Below are 22,919 nucleotides of genomic sequence, written 5' to 3' on the forward strand. Positions count from 1 at the left end.
TAAGTAAAAGGAATTGAAATCACCGTACACAATGTACTGTTTTCTTATATAAACTGTCTATTACGTAATCAATTATATCGCACATAATCATACGATACGAAACATCTTCTTATCCTCTGCAATATAATTATAATGCTAATCACTTTTTTATTGTAAATTTAAATATAAGTACAGGATCAATTATTTAGCAATATTTAATTGATGTCACATTAAGAATAAGTTATCATGAAGATACGTAACGTTATATTATATACTTATCATTATATTGTAAATTAGAGCTTAATGTTTCATCATTATATCTTTCGTTTTTTTCTTTTGTAACATCTTTTTATAAAAGAATTTTATAAAAGTATATTACACAAGATTAAGTTTTTTCGCAGGCTTTTAAACTAAAACGGAACTAAATGTTCGACTTTCGGCCATTTTCGATCATTAAGTTTGATTGTCATTTCCATGGCGGCATTATGGCACCGAAGCCATTTTCCAGCTATATCTCTCGTAAATAATATAGAACTTGAGTGAGTAGGACACGTGGAGAACTACATCGTCAGTCTTATGAAGCGACTCATACCTCTCGAACGTGTTTTGCTTCGTTTCGAAATAAAAAGTAAGGTTTACGTAATACGATGAACCAAGAAGGCACTTTCGATACAGTGACGAATTAAACGGAATTAAGGAAAGAGAATGTGAATTTTCATTAAGTAATACGCGAGGCAACGTTTTTGTTGTTGTGCGAAATTATAAAGACGACTTCAATGTCATCTCAATTCTTGGTGAAATTACAGTAGAAAGGTGAGATTATCGTAGTTTTTAGATCTTTAAATTATACAAACACTATGTACATTATTATTACGATATTTCTGTGTCTTTTTGTCCAATCGTTATAAATTCAATCTAAAAGCTCGTTACATTAATATATAAGTTAGTACACTGATTCTGTTTGACAAGGGCTTCAATTTTTAAATTATCTTTGCCACAATGTACTGTATATTCCTGCAAAGGTGAAATCAGTTGAATAGTTCACGCGACACAGAGATATAAGCTGCGTATGATCGATGTGTCATTGCACTGTACCCATTAACATCGATTGCAGTACCGTGATGGGAGAACAAATAAGTAAGAATGGAAAATTGTAAGACATAAAAACGAATAAACGGAAGACAAAATATAATAATTCGATAATTTCTAACTATTTCTCCAGTCATCCTGATTATCGCGAAAATGCTGATGAATGAAAGATAAAAGTCATCCTTTGAAAATTTTCTTTCGAAGAAATCGACTAAAGTTATTTTTATTCCAAACAATATCGCTCGACAAAAAACACATTTTATAATGAAATTTCTGCATCATTTCATCACATTAAGCACTACAATATCAATTATTATTAAACATTGTAAGAGTGCTCACGTGTTTGCGTAACTCATTTAAATATAATTCCTAGTTATACTAACATGTATTTCCATGAAAAAAATATCTCATCCATTAGGAAAATATTCTTGATCTTGCTGCTCAATTTTAATAATGTCAGCGTGTATCATCTAATGGGATTACTCTATTTGATTAGCGGTTTATTATGTGAAGAGTAGAACTTGACTAAAGCATGTCTGTAACATCGCGTTCAAATATAAACAAATATTTAACTCCCTCTCCAAATCCATTATTTTCTTTTATTGATTTATTAATTTAAGAAAGATGCAATACTTTATTGATTGCTAAAATGATGACAACGATGAAAGTTGTTGCATTTTCGAAGGATTTCAATTTGTCAAACTCTCATTTTGCGAAGATGCTCTCATTGTTATAACATAATTTATTGTTATTGTGACATACAGTCGTATTGACGTAACTGGGGGGGAAGATAAACACACGGTACATTTCAGTCGAGTCGATCGAAACGTGGTGCTTCTGATAAAAGAATGTAATTCTGCCGGAAGGAATCAGCAATGGCTGTCAAAGTAACTCCGGCATGAATTTTTGATCAATTCTAATTTCTTATTTATTTGGTCGAATCGTATGATTCGACCAAAGAGGATTCTCTTTCGCAAAAACGTCACGAAATAATAATAGGCTTTCCGCCGGTGGAAAACGCAGGTTTGTACAGGTGGCGTCGTGACGCCGAGCGTCGGCTTCATTCGACGCGCGACGCTTCCTCGTGTCGCAGCGTCGCGACGCCCGCGTGTCATATTTTTTTCGGACACGCACGTTTCTCGACCCGCACGATCTGACTTAATCGACACAAAGATGCTGATCACAGAGCGAATTAAACCCGATCAGGTATTGCTTGTTCTTCGATGCACTGCCGAATAAAGCACTGCGAATGGGATCTGATTGTAATCATACTTCGATCTGTATATTTTTCAACAATTCTTTTCATTAAAACGAGAAATGTCTTCTTTATATGTGGCTAAATGTGGCAAATATTTGAACATTTTAACATTATTCATTGAAAGTTCAATATGTCGAATTTATCATATCGGTTTATTTTAGTTCAAATCCGCTCACGCGCATATAAAGAAGTATGTTACTTTTTGATTTGCATAATAGCTAGCATAATATATTTTTTATTTAATATTAGACTTTATTTAAAAAAAATTGATATCGATCACGCAAAATATCAATCACGTTTTCATATTTAATACGTGTACATTTAATACGTGTTAGCAGTTTAATAATTTGCTGACATTTTTGCTTAGATTCAAAAAATAGATGCATGAATATTTTGCATTCAAAGATATAAGGCAATTTTATCACGTATTAATTAATATTAGTGATTGTGCTTTCTTACAAAAATATGTGGAATTTGTTTTACAAATTAACACTAGTATCATATCATTATCATGTCATTATCTTACGGATACTTAATCATTTCGGAACTTTATCACATTCTATATAAAATAAAAAGTTATAATTACAAATTACAATTAAATTTATTAAATTTATGATTGATTGAATTTTTGATCTATTAGTCATTTTTTATTTTTTTTTAATATATGTAATATATACTTGAAATAATACATAATTACATACATATGCAATTACAAAACATGATTGCATAAGATATTAAAAGATATATTCATTCAAATTTAAACGTGTAACGTAGACGTCAAAAATAATAGAAATTGTTAATCTTAAACGATAAAAATATATAATTAAAATATGTGCAATAGACAGATGAATGTGTCTGAAAACGCAAATAAATCACACTGGTACTGTATATATATATATATATATATATATATATATATATATATATATATATATAATTTACGACGTGTTTACATTCTATTGAATCATTCTCACACACATTGACATTAAATAGATAAAAAACAGGGGATTCACTGACTATCGTAAGAGGAAAAGTTCAACCGTGATTCCGGATTCGTGTCATATATTAAATGAATAGTCAATCAAGGCTTAGTAAGATAGAATGCATACAAATGGAATCATTACCTCAACATAATTGTCAAAACCGCATCGCAATAAACGATTCGATCTTTTGTGGAAAGAGAATAATTCACGTAATTATGGTTCAATAACTGGAAATTCTGACTGAATGTTAATTCTCGACGAATTACATATTGAAGCTTCCTAACTATATGTATATTGAATCTTTATGCGCGCTTTCGATAAATATCACGTTTCGCGTGTCATGAATATCCCTATTACACCCTGACTCGCCAATCATCCATAAAGCATTATGAATATGCAAACGAAAATACATTTGAATGCTGCAGAATATGCGAATCAATAAGAGAAGTCGAATAAAAGGTCCATGAAATCTGCCTGCTGGCCCTCTATAAATTATAAAACACATTAAAAAGCTCTCACTTTCATTTCCATTATCAATTGCAAATGCATTTCATAAAGTGAAACAGATTTCCTAGAAAAAAAGATTATAATTTTATAAATTATGTTACATTATGTCATATTTATGTACTTATATACAGTTTATCTTAAATTTTAAAATTGTCATTCAGTTGCAGAAGTTCAAATGAATTCATCAGCCATAAAAGCTTGGTTGCAGCGTGGCGAACTTGAAAAACTCGAAAATGTCGTGTTGGAGGGTCGAGGTGCACGTTTGTTAGGCGAACATTCTCCGGATCTTAGAACTCGTGTCTTCCTGAAAGGACTCCCGAACTATTTGGTATGTAACTCGTTCAATCAACTACACAAAATACACCTAAACACAAACATTTAAACATCCAACAAATTTTATCTGAAAATTACTTTCAAAACTAATAAAATTCTATTAAAAAAAACCAAGTATTGCAAATAAATGAGAATAAATCATTTTGATTTATTTTAGACGAAAATTTCTCAAGTACACGATGCTGTTGCACGTGGCTCGTTAGCTGACACGCAAAAGATCATAACCGAGGAGTCAAAGAAGAAATTGGCGATCGCAAAGGATTCATGCGGAATACCTTTGATACACAAAGCGGTATACTATGATCAACCCGATATTATCGCCTGGCTTATAGAAAATTATCCTATTACGCCACAGCAAAAAGATAGGGTACATATTCTAAGTATCAATTACAATGCTATAACCTGACATAGAATTTGTTCAATGGTAATCGTATTCTTAGTTATAAAATCTATTCAGCGAACTTTTTTAAATGACCGTTCTGTAGAAATAGAATATGTAATCATCCTAATTTACGGATCTTAACGAGCATTAGCTTCGATCGGCCGCCTTTCATAATTCACGAAAATCGCGAGATCTATTTTCGCGACGGAATAGTGCCGCAATATAAACGTTTGTCAACTCGCTTGAGAAGAGGCACCTGAATAATCGAATACCTTCTTCCTAGCAACGTTTGTCGCGATCCCGCATCGCGTGACGCCGATAATCACGAAGTGTAAACCACCTGTTCTTTCCTCGTCAGCTCGCTTACAGGCACATGCAGACACGTGAAAGCACGATCCAGCGCATGTTAACTTCGACGTACATTGCTGTTCAGTATTTTCAGTCTCTTGTCAAAGACCTGGAAAACTTCTAAAACGCCTCTAAATTCATTTATAATTTTATTGTTTCACATATCTGCAGATTTAGATTCTCAAACAGTAGTTTTGCTGATACTTCGTATTTAATTGTGCAATTTCTACTTAGTGTTTCGTTTTTATAACGTTATTGCTATATCAATTTTTCTTTAGTGTTACCTCATATTATGATAAAGATGTTGTTATCATTATTGGTATGTAACTTTTTATTATATTTAGGAGGGACGAACAGCTTTGCATTATTGCTGCGCATGTAAAGACCCCGATGTGATTTGGGATCTTCTTATAGAAGGCGGATGTGACGCCAGCGTTTGCGACAAGAAAGGAAACCCGGCCGCTTATTATTTAGAACACTCCAACGAGATTGAATTGCCGGAAGTGGAGATGACGACTCGACGAAGGAAAAGTACCGCGAAGGACAGTGAGTATCGTTATTTTCACTTCAAGAGAGAAAAATCTTGGATATATTCATGTTATGTAAGAAAATTATATTTTTTCTTGCTGAAAAATTAAAATCTCCTTTTTTGTCCTACATCAAGCGAGATATATGATACATTTTTCTTCTAAGAACAAAGTAGATAAGCAAAAGTATGCTTTTGCGAAGTGTCTTGCATCGTTAAATTATACATGTAGCACATCCTCACTTCAAGAAAAGTATGTTTAAATATTACATATCACACTTGTTCGCCAAGCGAGTCGTTAAGACAATTTCGCGGAAACACCGCGAAACAACTCGACGGGCAACCTTGCGATCGGCGGAATGCTATAGCAATTTCGCTCGTTTCCTATATTCACGGATATAGATTCTTCGCTTTATACCCTACATATCTGTTTTTAACGACCGTGAAGAATCGATAGCACATAAATTCGTAAGGCAAGGCTAACTGCGCCGTTCGATACGACGACACAGTCGAAACGAAGAATTACCCGTACGAATTATATAAAACCTAAATAACAGAACAAAGCTGACCTGCCACGAGACATAAAACTACTGTAGACAATGAAGGACCGTAAGTGGTCTTTAGATATTAAGAGATTCGGAATATAAATAGTAATTTCGACGAGGAACCATACCTATTTCTATCAATAAATTAATTTTAATCTCGGTTTAATTTGCTTTTCTTCTTTTCTTAATTAAAAATTAGAAAAAGGTAGACTGAGATTAAAATTAATTAACATTGATAGAAATGGATAGTTGTATTTTTGCCATGCATTTGGATCATCATTATGTTAAATGTCGAGATCTATTGAAAAAAGAAGATAATATCACATATAGCGTTAATAGAAGAAGTTAAAATTTAACAACAAAAGAGGTCTCATCAGAACGATGCTCGACAGAGATAAACCCGTTAGAGAAAAGGAGATTTACTTTACGATACTTGCAATCGACAATGGAACGCTTTAGTATGCACATTTAAAATTACAAAGATGTCTATGACAATAAAAAAAAAAACTTCGAAAAAATGGCATGGAAACCAACTAGATTCAGGATACTTTATTACTGCGATATTCATTGTCTGTTTTTGTAACTTGAATTAGTTTACACTCATTAAACTACTTAAAATAAAATAGATATATATATATATATATATATATATATATATATATATATTTGAAGTTTAATAGAAGCAAGAAAATTTTAATACATTCAGTGCAGAAACAAGAAACAAATCTTTAGTCTGCACAACCACAAGGAATCCTTTCTTTATATACAAATCTCCTTGATACTTAAAGACTCTTTACGATCTTTCATTGCTTGCACTACTTTTTACTCGTTTTAATACGTTTTAAATATTCATTGCGTTAACGCGAACAAAATGAATTGTAATGAATTGCGATGAAAAGGAATTAATTATGGAAAGAAAACGACATCTTTATTCTCATTAAATGCATACGTGAATAGTCGTAAATCGTCGACCTATTTACGCCAACGAATAACTACGGCCGACTTCTAAATGTCGACGATAACGACGACCGAGTTCTAATTTCGCCAATGATAAGAACTCATCTTCCATTCTTCGATCGTACCGCCATGCTAGCAATTACGCTCAAGGATTGAAGTCAAAGCAATTTCCCGTAAACATACATTCCAACGACCGTCTTCCTCCCTAACATGATTGTGCATAAGAAATTCTTACTAAATTGTTTTGCACAAGACATAGAAATAGCTTAAACGGCCTACGTTTTGAACAACAAAGTAAACAAATAATCTTGCGTCAGCCGATATTAAGTGTCGCGTAACAAAAAAATATTTAAGCGGATATCACTTTTTCTGTGATAAAATTAATATTCTGCCGCCTTCAATAATTAGTACTGCTCGATAAATGATCATCATTTGTCAGAAAAAGTAAGCTGCTATTATCATCGTTTTTATAATCTTGTTCATTTAATCCTTGAGAAAATCTTTCGTGATCGTAAGATTGTACAAATGATCGCGATAATAATAATTTATTAGAGACACCGAAGTACGACAGGTAAAGAGTTGTAAGCAGGTACAGGCCGCGCGTAATACAAATTCCCTTTATCGAGTAACGCAATGTCTATATGTTTTTGTATACGCTACTCGGAACGTGTCAGTAATATGACAAACCCCGCTACACTGCTCCGCCTCTTAGAAAATTTATTAACCGGCAATTGCGCACGCCATCCGCATATTCAAGACAATGTAAAATATTAAATGTAGCGTGCACGTAACTATTATCGAAGGCGCGCATCGATAGGTCGAACCGAACTATAAATTTATTTTTAACAATAGGTATTTTTGTAAATAGCGGATATAATTATTTTAGATGTATCTGCCGACGGGAGGAATACCGTCTGTCAACTTTTACATTTGAATTATGCAAATAATTGTTAATGAAAATACGACACAATTATTTTGTTATACTATTTGACTATTTTGTTTAACTATTTTATCTATTTATGAAATTATGATCACAGTAAAATTATATTCACATTAAATTTGTGTGCTGAGAATATCTTCAATCTTTATAAATATTTTTCAATTATTAAGTAACGTCGTAATTTTAATGAGATATATGTATGTCATATGTATGTTTTTACGAGATTTTCTCTCTACATATGACGTTTTATTAAAATTACGATGTTACTTAATAATTTATCGAATCGTAAACTTTTTGTTCTGAAAATTTTAAATATTTAATGTCTTCATAATATGCAATTCGAGTTTTTATACTGTTTCTAAATGTGTTGTTATAAATTAAATAATCGTAAAAGATTGAATTATTTTATATCCTGTTTTCACGACAATTATTTATTTTAATTTTATTTTCCATTCATTGCACAGTCAATTAAATTAAAAGCAATTCAATAACTACATCTAAGCCAAATAATTTTCAATTAAAAGAGCGATTATATTAATATTACATAACGTTTTCTGTCAAATCATTGTTGAGAGCTTCTTCCGAAGTTATAAGATTCCCAAGATATTTAAATCGTAAATCGCATTCATATCCAGATCTAGATTTCAAACCTTCCAATATCAGAATATGGATACACAACAAAGACATTGGAAAACTGCAGCAGGTACTATGGGAAGGACACGGATTTAAACTTCGATGCGAGACCAGCAACAACCCGCGGATAAGAAAATTTTTAGAAGCCGTACCTTTTATTATGGTACATCAATGGCTAATATAAAATTATTTTTAAATTATTTAATTATTTATAAAACTGAAAGCGCTAACATCACTAATTTAGAAAACTATAAACAGCTAGGCAAACTAGGGACAGGACTAGAAGATTATTAAATAAAAACGTTGCAATTTTTATAGGGCACGATAAAGGATATTCACGCGACTGTCATTAACAATGATTTGGAGGGTCTCAAGAAGAAATTGGACGAACCTCCTATTTCGCCCATTGTTTTATGTGGCAAAGATAGCAATGGCTTGAATGCTCTGCACAAAGTAAGCTCCGTCGAAAGTTCAAAACTTTTTTAATTACTACAAGAAAAAAACAAAAAATGAAAAAAATTGTTTCTTATTTTTTTATTTTTTTATTTTTTTTCTTTCATCACAAGGCCGCCGGTTTGGGATACGTAGACATCGCGCGTGAAATTCTCAAAAGATATGCCGCAACGGTAGTGGCACAGGACAATGAAGGAAAGACTCCATTGCATTATGCAGCTGCGCTAAAAGACGATGGCGTTATGTATAATCTACTAACGGAGCACGGAGCCGATGAAAGCAAATTGGATAATGTAAGTACCGATCTATTATGTAAAAAGAGAATAAAATCGTTCAGGACCTGGCATATAATCATAAATGCTGTAAATCTTGCTATAAATCAGAGACAAAAGGCGCCCGCGTTTTACAAGAACCGTCCCTCGGACGTAGACCTGTCGAATTTGTCAGTGATACCGGAGGCACCCCGAGTCTCCGATACTTATCCGAAAAATTGGGATTGGAGAATCTTGGAGGTAGGACAGGCCGTTATGCGAGGCATGAAGAAAGTCAGCAGTGACGACAGCGCTTTTGGTAGTGCTGAATCAACGATGAAAGACTCGGACGGGTCGAATGAGAAGGTATATTTATCATCGTTGTTTAAAATTAAATTGCACAATATTCTGCTTGCCTAGACTTCGACTTCGACATATTTATTATTGTATGATACACGTTTGTATTGATCAATGATATTATATGATAGTGCACGCATTAGATCACGCATAGCCGGACATAGAATGGCATCCCGGTCAAAACGTAGTGTCGTAGTCGCATGAGTCCGGAATGAGTAGCCAAACGGAGATTTTTTTTCCTCTTTTTTTTCTTCTTCGATATGCGGGGGCTTCCAGATCGTAATTCCAGGATAATAGTATGATGGATTACATGGAAGATTTGGTGGAACAGAGAGCCGATGACGAGCAGCAAGAGGAGGCCGAGACCCCGAATGGAGACGAGGAGGAAGCACAGAACGGGGATGAGGATGAGGCGAACGACGGGGGAGACGAAAACGAAGCGGAAGCTGCGGAAGATAACGAGAAACAAAACGAGGAAGAGGCCACGAATGAGAATGAAAATGCCGAAGGAACGAACGAGGAGCAGGAGCAGCAGGAGGAGGGGGAGGCAGGAACGGAAGATCCCGAGGAGAAGGCATCATCAGACGATGACGTGGTAACCGGAGCTGTCGCGGAGGCAATAGACGAGGAGGCTGGACCTGAAGCCGCCGTTAATGATGACGGGATCTACGAGGAATCCCCAAAGATAGAAGAAACCGGTGACGAGATCATCATCGATCACGAAGAGAGAAATGAACCTAGTACCGGCGATTCCGGCGTCGATGATCCCACGCAAGACGAGGAGCAGGTATTGTCTTAATCATATTGTCACGATCACTGCACTGCGCCTTGTATAATACAAAGAAGAAGCCGGGATATCTCAATCTATGTCCGTCCTGGGAATTGCGACATTATGTAACAACTATGTATCATGTAATAAGTAATTGCGTTCAATAATAATAATTTTTAAATTGAGAAAAGATATTTGCAGTTCACTTCCTTCAACAAAAACTGAGGAAAATGATTCTTATGATCTCTCAAACGAAAGCCCATTCGTGAGTTCTCGAGTTATCTAGCAAGAGTTACTAGCAGACCTTTTTTTTTTTTTACGGACACCCTGTGTGCTTATACACACGTACGTAGAGTACGCGTAGGCGCGGAAAAAGACAGACGATCGATTCGCATGTAGGATTCCCACATGCGATTAATATCTCTTATCGATCGGCTACATGTCACTCAGCTACGCGCATGATTTTCTGACCTGAACATGACAGCAGGTCATCGTCGGCGAGCACAAGGAGCCCGCGGAGGTAGAATTGAACGATGGTAGTATGGCCCGCGATCCTGAAGTAGAGGATCTGTTGGGAAGCGGCAATATGGAACAATTGGCAGCTCTCGTTCTCAATGGCGAAGGCCGACGATTGGTCGGGCGACAGTCTGGAAATCCTGAACTTCAGGCTTTTATCGACAATGTTCCGTCTTACATGGTATGCTATTATTATACGTAATAATACAAGTGCGATGTACGTACACAATATATGTTATAACAGGTAAAATCGATGTAAATGTAAAATATGTTGTTTTGTAATATTAGGGAAAAATACATGCCGTGCACATGGCAGCGCGAGAAGGAAACCTTCGCGATCTACAAAGCGCGTTGGATCGACGCAAATTCGCGGTGGCACGAGACGAATCGTCACCCCATGGCGCAACGCCATTGCACGTGGCTGTTGTCTTCGGCAATACCGCTGTCATCAGGTATTTATTAACATATTTTTACATATATATTTATATATAGATAAATATATTTAAATATTTCCCACATAATTTCCATTTCCGCGGAGTTTTGTTAATAAAATTTCATTTGTTTCTTTAATTTGATTTTAGTTTCGACTAATATCCATTTCTTTCAATGTAGCTTTAACTTTAACTTTGTTTAACTTTGTTTTAACTTACTTTTTATTATTTCTCTCTATTATTTCTCTTTTTATTATTTCTATTATTCCTCTTTTATTATTTCTTTCTAAGAATTGGAAAAAGATAAAGAGTAAATTATAAGCCGATTAAAAAATTAATGAAAATTATTAAAATTAATAAAATATAAAGTTATTGAAATTAATTTATCTTTATAGAAATAGATATAACTGTCTTGTTGATTTCATCATGAAAAAAATATAAGAGCTTTGTGGAGTAATGCCATAGCTGACTGTTATACTGACTAATTCCTGTCGATATTAATTCATGATTTAACCCAGCCATATCACGATAGACTTTTGTTCGAATGATAGGCTGTAAATCGACGCTATTAACTCACGCCATCTCATTAAATATTTTATATCTTTAGGTATCTGGCGGGGAGATTTCCAGAAACTGTCAATGCAATCGATCTCGACGGGCGTACACCCTTGCACTACGCCGCAACCCTCGCGGACAACGGTCATTACTATAATCTTTTGCTACATTTGGGTGCGAATCCTTTAATACAAGATAACGTGAGTGCTATTATAATATTTTATAACTATCTTATTATTATCGCAATTTCGCGATCACAAATAATTACACGATATAATTTTATGCGCTCCCACCAAATAATAGAATTTTAAATTTTCATAGAAATAAAAAATTAATTTATTGTCAACAAGCAACTGCGGAATTCTCAACAAATTATTTATTATACTGCAAATAGAGTGTCCATAAAATTTTATCTTTTATCATATAGTTTGGACAAAAAGCGGATTATTACAAGCAAAATCAAAGCGATCTATCGCACAAAAAGCTCCTTCGCAGTTTCGGAGCTAGCGAGAGGCTCGCCGACGAAATGTTGACGGATAAAGGTATTTCTTGATTTGAGGCATTTTAGAGCACCATCGGCAATTTACAAAAAAAAAAAGAATCGCGACATGAATCGTCCGGGCACATTCTTTCGCAACATCACTCTTCATGTTTTGTGTTCGAAACCATAGTTCCGATTCAAGTTGAATTCTTGTAGATTTTCGACAACGTCACACTTGGCACGGGTATTTTATGTGTCGCGATTTCGTGAAATATCTATTGTTTCTTGTTCACATATGTAAAAACGTCGTTAATTCAATTATTTTATAATAATTGAATTTAGTTTCGTTCACAATCGATTTATATCTTTTTAGACAAGCGCAAGGTCGTCCCTCAAGTACCGCGTAAGAATCCTAATCGAAATTGTTGAAAGCACAAATGTTGTTCCCTTTAATGACGTGATTTTGGATTTGGCGCTTGGCTCAATTTTTATAATAGCATGTAATCAAGTCAACACCCAACACTTCTAAGATTTATATTATAAATTCGCTATTTATACTTTTATTCCAGTTTAATATTTTATATCAAAATGCTATATAATTATTGCGAGATAAAAAAAAATCTATAAGTAAATTATTAAAGCATCGTAATAGTAATAAAATTCTTGATCTTGCAATAATTATCTTTTATAAAATTATATACTTTCAACATCAGACATCATAAACTATGAAAGATGCAAGGTAAAAAACAATTTCATCTTCTCATACACTTGTTCGAATGGAATATTCCATTTCCTTCTTTCATTTTTCAACACATTTGCTCTTGGGTAACCGTAATTAATGTTACTGCGAAATTTGCTTACTCGCTTTTTCTCATCAACGCCAACGGTTGTTAACCCGGCTGTTCTTTCAATCGCCGCCGCTGCTGACTCGGCTGAGATGTACAGTGCCTGGAGGTGATATCTACTCAGCCCGGCGGGACGTGAGCGAGCCTGAGATCCTGGCTACCCTGGAACGATGTTTCCGATTGCTGGCGGGCAATCGGCGACCATCGTTACCGAAGACGCCGTCGAACGCCGGTACACTAGTCGCTCGTTACCTGAAACGACCTGTATTCGATTTGATCAAGCACCGTGTGACTCGCATGGATCACAATCTCTTTGACGTGATCTGGCCTGCCCTGAAAAGGTACGGTACCATCACGGGCAACGGCAGCAAGGCCAACAGCGCCCGCTCGAACACCAGCTTTATCGCGGACGAGGACCACGGTTACGGCGCGGTCGCGCCCGACTTTGAGAGCTACGTCGTCTTCACCGAGTTCTTCGACCCCTTCATTCGGGAGCTGCACTGCGTTACCGCGAGTGGCGATCTACCGGACCATCCGGCACCGCGGTTCTTCAGTGTCGAGGCCGAGGAGGGCGAGGAGGCCCCGCCGGACGAGGCGATCGTCACCGCCATTGAACAATACGATCTGGATCCGACCACCAAATTCATCCAAGCTGGTATTGTCGAGTGCACCCGGAATCTGGCCAACTACAGCTTGCCGTTGACGTTGACGGTGAATCAGTTAGAGGAGGTCGAGAGAGAGATCACCAATCAACTGATGAGCCCGGAGATAACCGATCTGATGGCGGAGGGCAGCAGCGAGGACGAGGCCGGCACGTATTTCACTCTCAATGAGATTCTCGATCAACCCAGTCGAATACGGGCGCAGCTGGCAGCGGCTGGGCTATTATTGCCGATCACGGAGTTTGAGCCGAACGACGACCGGCGTCTTCACGGCAAGCACTGGCCCTACGGGCGCGGCGTATACGTCACCACCGCCGGCGATCTCGCCGCGTGGGTGAACATTCAGGATCACCTGAGAATCATCTGTCGCACCAAAGAAAATCGGCCGGGCCTGGTGGGCCGCGCTTACGTCAGAGTAGCCAAACTGATGATGATATTCGATCAGAGGCTGAAATTCAAACGGGACGACAAGCTAGGTTTCTTGACCGCCCGTCCGCAGGCTCTCGGCAACACTCTGAGATTCTGCCTGATCATACGGTTTCCCGAACTCTCGAAGACACCGGACAATTTGCGGCACTTATGCGTGGTACGCGGCCTGAACGTGCGCGACACCATGAAGAGCGACATGATGAGGATCAGCAATCAACAATCGCTGGCCATCACCGAGCTGCAGACCCTCCAGGACTTCTCTAGAGCGGTGCACAATATCATCACGCTGGAGAAGGAATTGTCGTTAAACAATTCGATGAAGATCGCCAATCTTATCACCGGTATATTCCGCAAGCGGGCGAACGCATCGAGGAATCTCAAGGCGTAGAGGAATCGATGATCACGACTACGAGAGACAATAACATTAGATTTTTAAGCTCTTAAAGACGATCCGGAATTCAATTATTTTCTGTCTGCTTCGTGAACAAAACCAACAAGCAAATTACATTCAGCAAGACAATTAAACAAGAGTTATCGAAAATAATTTTTATAAAATGGATGCATTTTAAATAATTTATCAAAGAAATTGTTAATTTTAAAGAATCTTGCATGACAAAAACTACTCAGACATATTTAAATATCAGAAACATCGAAATGTTTGATTCACGTTCAAAAATATTCTTATTCGACATAATAAAATCATGACGTTAATTTTTAATTATGATACCAAGACTATTGGACTTTGTTGTAATTTTAGCGCAAATTGATTTATTATACGATTGATCGTCGATCGCCTTTGAAACTCTCCGTTCTTTCTCTTTTCTTAGTCTTTCTATAAAAAAAAAAAAACTTACGCTTATTCATGGAAATCTTCTGTGATAATTATCAGCCAACGTTTGATCGTCAATTACGAATTATTCTCTTCACAGACTGAACTTTTTAAATAACATTTAGACTATAGCGAGCGAGAGGGAGAGAGAGAAATAGAGAGAAAGAGAAATGCGTTGGAAAGATGTGTGAACATTATTTTATTTTCTCTCGTGCATCCGGCGTCTCTCTTACGAAATTATGCTAAATCATAATCATAGTCGCTCTATTAATTGGATTAACCGGCAACGAGAAGGATTGTTAATTAGGTTAGTAAATGATCAGCATTATATTGCTATATATACGGCACCATTGTCGCACACAATGTCTCACTTACAATCGTGCCTTGTAAATCTTTGTTTTCTCGAGATAATTTGGAAAATTGTAAAAATTATTTTTGTATAATATAATATTACTTATACTTATTACTTATTACTTATAGCAACGATTTTACATGATATAGTAAATGGGCAAATGAATTTACATGAATTCTCTTTAATAGTTAAATAAATTGTTAAAATAAACGCAACTTCTAAAATATACTTATATCGATTAACGAAATAATTGTAATTATTTTACAATTGTAAGAAGTATAGGATGTATTTCGTTTTTTTGTATATATATATATATATATTCTGCATTTTCATATTTATAATTTTAAGCATGATAATAATTCAATGAAAATAATTTCATGTAAAGTCGAATATATTAAAGTTTTGGAGAATATACTGATGGCACAACAACCTTTAAAAATGTTAAAGTCTTTTTAATAGCTTCTTTTATATGTGATGCACGAGTCAATGTTCACACAAAATAAAGATGCCGAAGCACACGTCTTTCCAATGTTATTATTCGTCCTTAATGGGACCTATGTATCCTTCTTTTACTCTTATTTTAGGTATCGTAAATTTATAAACTAATAAATTTGTTAATTAAACGATAAGCCAATAGACGTCTAAATGTCAAATTGTATATTTTATATCCTTTAATAATAATTATGTGTATAATGTAACTTACGTAATAAGTATATATTATAGAAGAGCATTAAAAATTAAAATCCTATGGAATGGGAAATTGACTGGAAATTGAGTAGAAAATTATTTTTATTATTAAAAAAGAATAAAGAAATGACATTTAAACGTCTATTGACTGAGAATTGCGTGTGAATTATTCATCATGTTAATCACCAATGCACTTTTTCAGGCAAATTGATCGTACTTTATTATATAATTATGTTTATCTATGATCTTGCACTTTGGATTTAAGCTTGTAAATAAATTAATTACATGTTGCATCACGTTTTATCGAGTTGTGCTGCACTGAGTTTTACAAAATATCTTTAAAGATAAGGCTGGAAACTATTATTGCATCGATATAATAAACTTCTAAATTATACAAAGTAAAAAAGAAAAAAGATCTATTTACATTTTGTCTAATTTCATTATAATTTAATTTAAATAATCGAAATGCAATAATTATTTTCAATAAAAAAAATTATTGTAAATATTAAAACGATGAAAATAATGTGCATACTAATTTAATTGAATGTAAAACTTGATTTTATTCAACTGACATGTTTGATATATCAAGTTCATCATCAAGTTAAAATAACATGCACACAATAACATGCTTTTTAAATTATTACCCAACAATCTAATGAATTTATCTTACAGATGACAGCGAAGTCGACATTCCAATATTTCGCACAGAGGAAGGTCATTATTTAGCATCGTGTAAATATCTCGTAATATATTCATCATATTTTTATAAAAATCAATATAATAAAACGATTTATTTTTCAGCATTGGGTGATCCTTTAATTAAAGGATTAACGGAAGTTGCTAATGCACGACCAAAGGATCCCATCACATATCTCGCGACATATCTATACAATTTTGCTAGCAAGAACAAAGCCAATGAACAAGTATGTAAATAATAAATTTAAATGATAAATAAATTAAATGTCTCCGAATACTAAACTATTAATATTAATTGCTTCGCGCTAATGTTTTTATTCTAATTTTAGGAATCCGATGTTCTCATTATACCCGATCGCGAAGAGGAAAATTTGGATAATGCCGAAAACAACACGTTCGATGATGACGCCGGCTATCCTCGAAGTCCAGATTCGGATATACCTGAATCCACATTTAGCAATCCTAATAGGGTACGTGAATACAAATAAATAATTCTTGATATATGAATATCTCACGTACATAGCGAATAAAAATAACATTTCTCAGGATGAACATGGGCAAAGCATGATTCATTTCGCGGCGGTGCGTTCCTATTCGAAGGACGGATTATATCACCTATTATTGGAGACGCAGGTCAACGTCGGATTCAGGGATGAACTATATCGAACAGCCAGAGATGTAGCCGAACAGGCTAATATTCGAGAGAACGTCAATGAGATCGACCGTTTCGTTGTTTATCTTGCGGCAAGAGGTATAAAAAACGAGAAATATAAGGATGATTCATTTTAATCTTAACAGACAAATATTTCGAAAAATATGGAAAATATGGAAAAATGTTTCAGACAAAAGTTTGGTGATTTTGAGGGGAATATAAAATGATACTATTGGTTTGAATAGTCGTTTGAAAGTCACATAAAAGAATAATGAGATAAATTAATTGGTGTAAAGAAGAAAAATGGAAATTTACAATATGCAATGACGTACATTTTGAAAAACAATTATATATTTTCTTTACACCAATTGATTCACCTTTTTCTATGCATAAAAATATTAAGATATAGTTGCCAAAAAATGAATACGAGATATTTTATATTATATGTCAAATTATATATCAAATTGAAGCCTCCTAACTCAGAAAATCTTATTGAAAAACTTTATTATAGTGTTTTAAAAAGTTCTCAAGGTCAATTAGAAGAATATGTAGTCAAAAATAGTGATTTCCATTTAAAAAAACAAAGATCTCCATATGACTTCAATACGTACATCTAATGTTAAATCAACGATCACTATCTTATGTCCTCCTTGAAGTCAAGAAGTAAAATTTTTGTATGAAACATTTTTCAATACAAGTCTTAATTTTCTAAATATTTGGTTGTTAAGATTAAAATAAATCTCTGTACATAGCCATTTTTTCATGCAAAAATTATAAAAATCTAATGATCTCGATATGTAGGAGAGACTGAAAAGTTGGTCGAACTTCTGCTTGAGGGTTACGATCACATTCTGGACGCCGAAGATGACGGAATGAACATCATCGATGTGGCCGCACAAAGAGAACACGAAGCTACCGTGCAGTTTTTACAATCAATTCCCAATTATGTGGTAAGTTGATGGAATAATTAGAGAGAAATAAGAAATTTTTATATATTATTATTTTGAATTTTACGATTTTTAATATAATCGTACAATGTGTATTTCAGAATCAACGCGAGGAGGTACATGCTGCCATTCGAGTCGGTGACAAGGAACGTGTGAAGGAACTTTTGAATAAAAATAACGGAGGTGGAAAATTATTGGCAGTTGGGAAGAACTCGATCGGCCGATGCTCCCTGCACATCGCCGTGCTTCTAGAAGACGAAGAGCTTGTCAAGTTTATCGCAAAAATGTATCCGGAGACATTACGCATCGGCGATAATGTATATATGAAATAAAATGCAACGATTCTAAATTTAGAATAAGCGATCATAGATAATTTTATCATGAAAAATAAATCACTAGTCAATTAAAATAAAAAATATTATTAAATACAAATTATTAGCATTAATTAAAATAGTGAATATTTATTTGCAGATAAGATCATAATTAAAAATAAAATTACATTCAAAATACATAAAACATTAATTTATTTCAGTTGGAGAGAACAGGTCTTCATTATGCAATGGGCGTACCGTCTGTGGAAGTGATGAGTAATATATTGATCAAAGCAGGAGCGAAACGCATCGTCAAAGACCTGGTAAGCTACATATATATTTTTATTGAATAACAAGGCAGAGATTCGTGATCAATCATTTTCGTGATTTTCAGAAATCACGGCAGCCCTCGTATTACTTCATGAATAAATCTGATATTGAGCGACTTCAAGAAGAAGAAAAATCCATGATCCATGATATGTAAACTATAATGTTAAATACTTGCACACACCGGCCATAATAACATAATCACACGTTAATATGTCATGCGTTCCATTGAAATGTATTGAGAAACCATGGTCGACGAGAAAAAAGAAACCAATATAAATGCAAATAGAGATAATCTTCATACTATGTATCGATTGTTTATGATATCGATTGTAAAATAAGTATATTTCGAAGATTTTTAAGCTCTTTCTATGTCTTAAGAATATACGTATTCTATTTTGTTTTATTTGTACATACACTAGAATATTTCGTGAAAAAATTTCGTTGCCAAGATTTGAGTATTATCCTCGCTGGCTCCTGTGAGAGGGGTTTAAGTATTAGTACGATATATTATTGAAAGAATAAATTATATAAATTCATAAATTATATGAGCTATGTCAAATGTCGACAGTTTAGTGCCTTATGATAAATGTAACGAGACTGTACAACATACACGTAGTATCGTCATTTCGCTTCATAATGTGTAGAAAGTGTACTTTGATAAAAAAAAAATATGAAAAGGGGATTTAGGATTTAATGGCATTTAATGACTTTGCAACCCCAGATTTATTGGTTATTCCGCTATTTATTATAATTTAGTTCAATACTTAACAATCTTAAATTAAGTTGTGCTTGTTCGACGTATTATCTAAGATAAATTGAGATCAAAAAAGGTTTAGCGCTCCTGTACGAAATTCTTAGCGTTGGTCTCAGTAGCATTGTTTTGCCGCGTGATCATAAGATATTCCTCAGTGATTTCCTCGGGTTGAATCTTATTAAAATACGTCTCTCGCTCTTTGTATACATAATAAGTATCATCAAAATTAAAATGTAATCCGAGAATTATATTTAATGCAGAGGTGTCATATGCATGACAACCAGAGTATCGATACTGTGGTTTTTTATTGAACCTACAGCCCGCCGATTGCGCACCTTAATGTTCAATAAAAAATTTAATATATTAAAAATTGAATTGATTATAAAGGAATCATATAAAAAGTATTAGAAAAATTATAAACTTACAGTATTATAAAACTTTTATATATATATATATATATATGTGTGTGTCTATTTATAATCTATATTTTACACACACACACACACACACGCGCGCGCGCGCGCGCGCGCATATATACAAATTAAAGATACATACCAATGGGTGAGATACAATCCCTCGTTAAAGCACACTGGACCCAAGGCAGCATTACTTTTTCCCTAATGTCTTTAGAATTACTAATTACTAAGTGTGATGCTCTAATCAGTGGGAGAAAAAAGAAGCTCTCTGCAGAGACATGAAAGTATTCATACATCTTTGGATGTGTCAGTGAACTAATGGCGTGCCTTGTAGGCCAAGTTAAGATTCCAGACTTTGGACAAAGATATTTTGCAATGTCTGAAGAGTTCAGACGTACATTAGAGTCCATATAGATTATGCTACCTAGCGTATTTAAAGCTGTCTGTAAAGAAATTATTTAATGATTAATAATTAATATAATCTTAGGAAGCTACAAATATTTTATTCATATGATTACTTACTTGAATAACTAAAGGTCTATAAACATGCAGCGTGTCGTCTTCGACGTGAGCAGGAAATGGATTTAGATCAAAGTGAGTCACATTACATCTTGTAGAGTTACAGGTGAGTCTAATACTTTGTAAGGAATCTTCATTTAAACCGACACTATAAATCACAATACTATTATTTGGCAAAAAATGGCTGACGTTTCTAACAAAGCCATGAATATATTGCTCGTTTCCAGGCCTTACGAGCGACACAACCGTTACATTATGAGGTTTGGGACTAATCGGCGTGGTAGTTGTCTGTCCATCCAGACCAAGCAATGCAAGGTATTTGGAGTCTGTCACTAGACGTTTCTCTTCAACATCTTTTAAATTTTCCTAGAAATAAGAAATCGTACAAGAATAACGAGTAAAATAAACGAAAAAGTAAGACTTATTAAATAATGATATATTTACCTGGAAGCTCCGCAATTGTTTGTGAGTCTCCGTTACTAGAGTCTGAATGGAAGGTCGTTGGTTGCTGAAAGCGATGAAAATGATGCTGCTTCCTGCTATGCAGATAAGCAACAATAGCAGGCCCTTGATACGCATCGCTCATCGTTTAATGAGATTTTGTGGGCAATCTGAGACAGTAATACTTGGACAGAACTATCTTACATCAAGAACGTCCTCTTTAGGTTAGTCTCCCATTGCAGCGTCATAATTCGTTACGTCGTGCGAACTGAATATCATAGAAATTCATATCTGACGCATAAGCGAGCGAACGGAATTTATAGATAGAATGTTTACAAACTTACGTGCGATTAGATCAAGGTTTCTGATAACAAAAATTACTTCCATGAGACTTACAGACGTTTCCACTCGTAGAGAATTTCATTCTTCTAAAACGCGCGAAACGTTAGAGACACATAGAGATAGAGGGTAAAAGCAAGACTGATACATTACATTTACAGCGCTGTCTATCGACGATTATTAGACTTTAACTACGTAATAGTTATAAAACATAACTTTTTATTCGAATGAAAGATGTATTTATTTCATAAAATGTTTTTCAAAAATTTGCAACACATCTTTTATTATCTCTTATTCCAAAAATTCTGAAATAGCATAAAAATATTTAGAAGAAAGATAAACGAAAGTTTAAAAAAAAAAATAAAATTTTTTTTTATATGTTACTTAAACATTTTTTTTATTATAACTCAATTTTAATGAATATATTAGCTTGAAAATATTTTCAGAATTTTGACAATTCTTTTTTAATATAATTCTTTTTTGACATAATTTCTTTTTTATTTTTAATGCTTGACTCATGTATATAATTAAATATAATTAAATATAATTAAATTTAAAAATTTAAAAATTTTCAGATTTTATATAATCAAACATTCAAATATTAAAAATTCTCGAGATGATAAAACATGAGAAAAAATGGTACACGTGTAAAGAGATAGAAATTTTTATATAAATTTTTTGTAATAATAAGAGATAATAAGAGATAATAAGAGATAATAAGAGATAATAAAAAAAAAAAACAAAATGATTTAATGATATGATAATAAAACAGGTTAATAATGGTATTTGTTAATATTGAAAGTCATTTTGATTCTAGGAAACCAGTCAGTGAATCATTGGATTATTTCCGTTTATTTCCACTGTTTATTATATCCATTAGTGTATTGATACAATAATCGGTTTGGAAACATTATATTAACAATGATTTATCTTTTTATGTAATATGGCATAATTGGAAGAATCTACAATTTCCGCAAAACAAAGTGTCTTGTAATAATATTTTCATAATGTAATAAGAATTGATTCTATGAATATCTAATATGTTGTGATTTCCTAATAGCTAGAATATCTAGAATATCTAATATGTTGTGATTTCCTAATAGCTAGAATATATATCTAAAAAATCAGAGGAAATACATACAGGAAATACAGGAAATACAGAAAATATAGGATTTATACACCGAGGATATTTATACACCTGTTTATTCGATATCTATGGAAAATTATTTTAGAATTTTATTAGAATTTTTAATAGAATTTTTATTAGGATTTTTATTAGAATATTTTTATATAACAAGATTTGATCTTAGCAATATGTAATATCTTAAACTATCTTTTGGAATATTTAATTTCCTTAAAAAAATGTAATAATAAATATTTAAATAATTTTTTGATATTATAGAAATATTCTAAATTA

At 33.8% G+C, this 22,919-nt stretch overlaps 3 protein-coding genes across 3 annotated transcripts; 2 read left to right on the forward strand and 1 right to left on the reverse strand.

Moving 5' to 3' along the window:
- Positions 1-49: 49 nt before the first annotated feature.
- LOC105423471 (uncharacterized) lies at positions 50-20,075 on the forward strand. The gene is made up of 22 exons (XM_089076066.1): positions 50-792; positions 3,978-4,144; positions 4,307-4,516; positions 5,224-5,425; positions 8,483-8,643; positions 8,799-8,933; positions 9,047-9,226; positions 9,317-9,550; positions 9,873-10,328; positions 10,795-11,007; positions 11,115-11,278; positions 11,865-12,012; positions 12,240-12,354; positions 12,667-12,696; positions 16,770-16,829; positions 16,899-17,020; positions 17,123-17,263; positions 17,340-17,544; positions 18,247-18,395; positions 18,494-18,709; positions 18,925-19,026; positions 19,098-20,075. Exons 2-22 carry the CDS (start codon positions 3,992-3,994, stop codon positions 19,185-19,187), a joined length of 3,486 nt encoding a protein of 1,161 aa, XP_088932192.1. The 5' UTR covers positions 50-792; positions 3,978-3,991; the 3' UTR covers positions 19,188-20,075.
- Positions 12,272-17,037, forward strand: LOC112552352 (arginine kinase). The gene is made up of 3 exons (XM_089076067.1): positions 12,272-12,354; positions 13,239-16,829; positions 16,899-17,037. Exons 1-2 carry the CDS (start codon positions 12,339-12,341, stop codon positions 14,615-14,617), a joined length of 1,395 nt encoding a protein of 464 aa, XP_088932193.1. The 5' UTR covers positions 12,272-12,338; the 3' UTR covers positions 14,618-16,829; positions 16,899-17,037.
- LOC105423481 (uncharacterized) lies at positions 19,756-21,664 on the reverse strand. The gene is made up of 5 exons (XM_089076068.1): positions 21,508-21,664; positions 21,167-21,431; positions 20,726-21,088; positions 20,343-20,646; positions 19,756-20,122 (listed from the first exon to the last, which is right to left on the reverse strand). Exons 2-5 carry the CDS (start codon positions 21,299-21,301, stop codon positions 19,866-19,868), a joined length of 1,059 nt encoding a protein of 352 aa, XP_088932194.1. The 5' UTR covers positions 21,302-21,431; positions 21,508-21,664; the 3' UTR covers positions 19,756-19,865.
- Positions 21,665-22,919: the final 1,255 nt, after the last annotated feature.

This window comes from Pogonomyrmex barbatus, unplaced genomic scaffold (assembly GCF_055798465.1).
Source record: "Pogonomyrmex barbatus isolate J1 unplaced genomic scaffold, ASM5579846v1 scaffold2, whole genome shotgun sequence".
Taxonomy (NCBI): domain Eukaryota; kingdom Metazoa; phylum Arthropoda; class Insecta; order Hymenoptera; family Formicidae; genus Pogonomyrmex; species Pogonomyrmex barbatus.

Excerpts from the sequence above, each read along its gene's own strand:
- LOC105423471 (XM_089076066.1), top strand. The coding sequence starts at position 3,992 with ATGAATTCATCAGCCATAAAAGCTTGGTTGCAGCGTGGCGAACTTGAA. Across the intron at positions 17,545-18,246 it reads TGTTTATCTTGCGGCAAGAG|GAGAGACTGAAAAGTTGGTC; the intron begins GTATAAAAAACG and ends CTCGATATGTAG. Across the intron at positions 18,710-18,924 it reads CATTACGCATCGGCGATAAT|TTGGAGAGAACAGGTCTTCA; the intron begins GTATATATGAAA and ends AATTTATTTCAG.
- LOC105423481 (XM_089076068.1), bottom strand. The coding sequence starts at position 21,301 with ATGCGTATCAAGGGCCTGCTATTGTTGCTTATCTGCATAGCAGGAAGC. Across the intron at positions 21,089-21,166 it reads AACAATTGCGGAGCTTCCAG|GAAAATTTAAAAGATGTTGA; the intron begins GTAAATATATCA and ends TCTTATTTCTAG. Across the intron at positions 20,123-20,342 it reads GGATTGTATCTCACCCATTG|GTGCGCAATCGGCGGGCTGT; the intron begins GTATGTATCTTT and ends TTGAACATTAAG.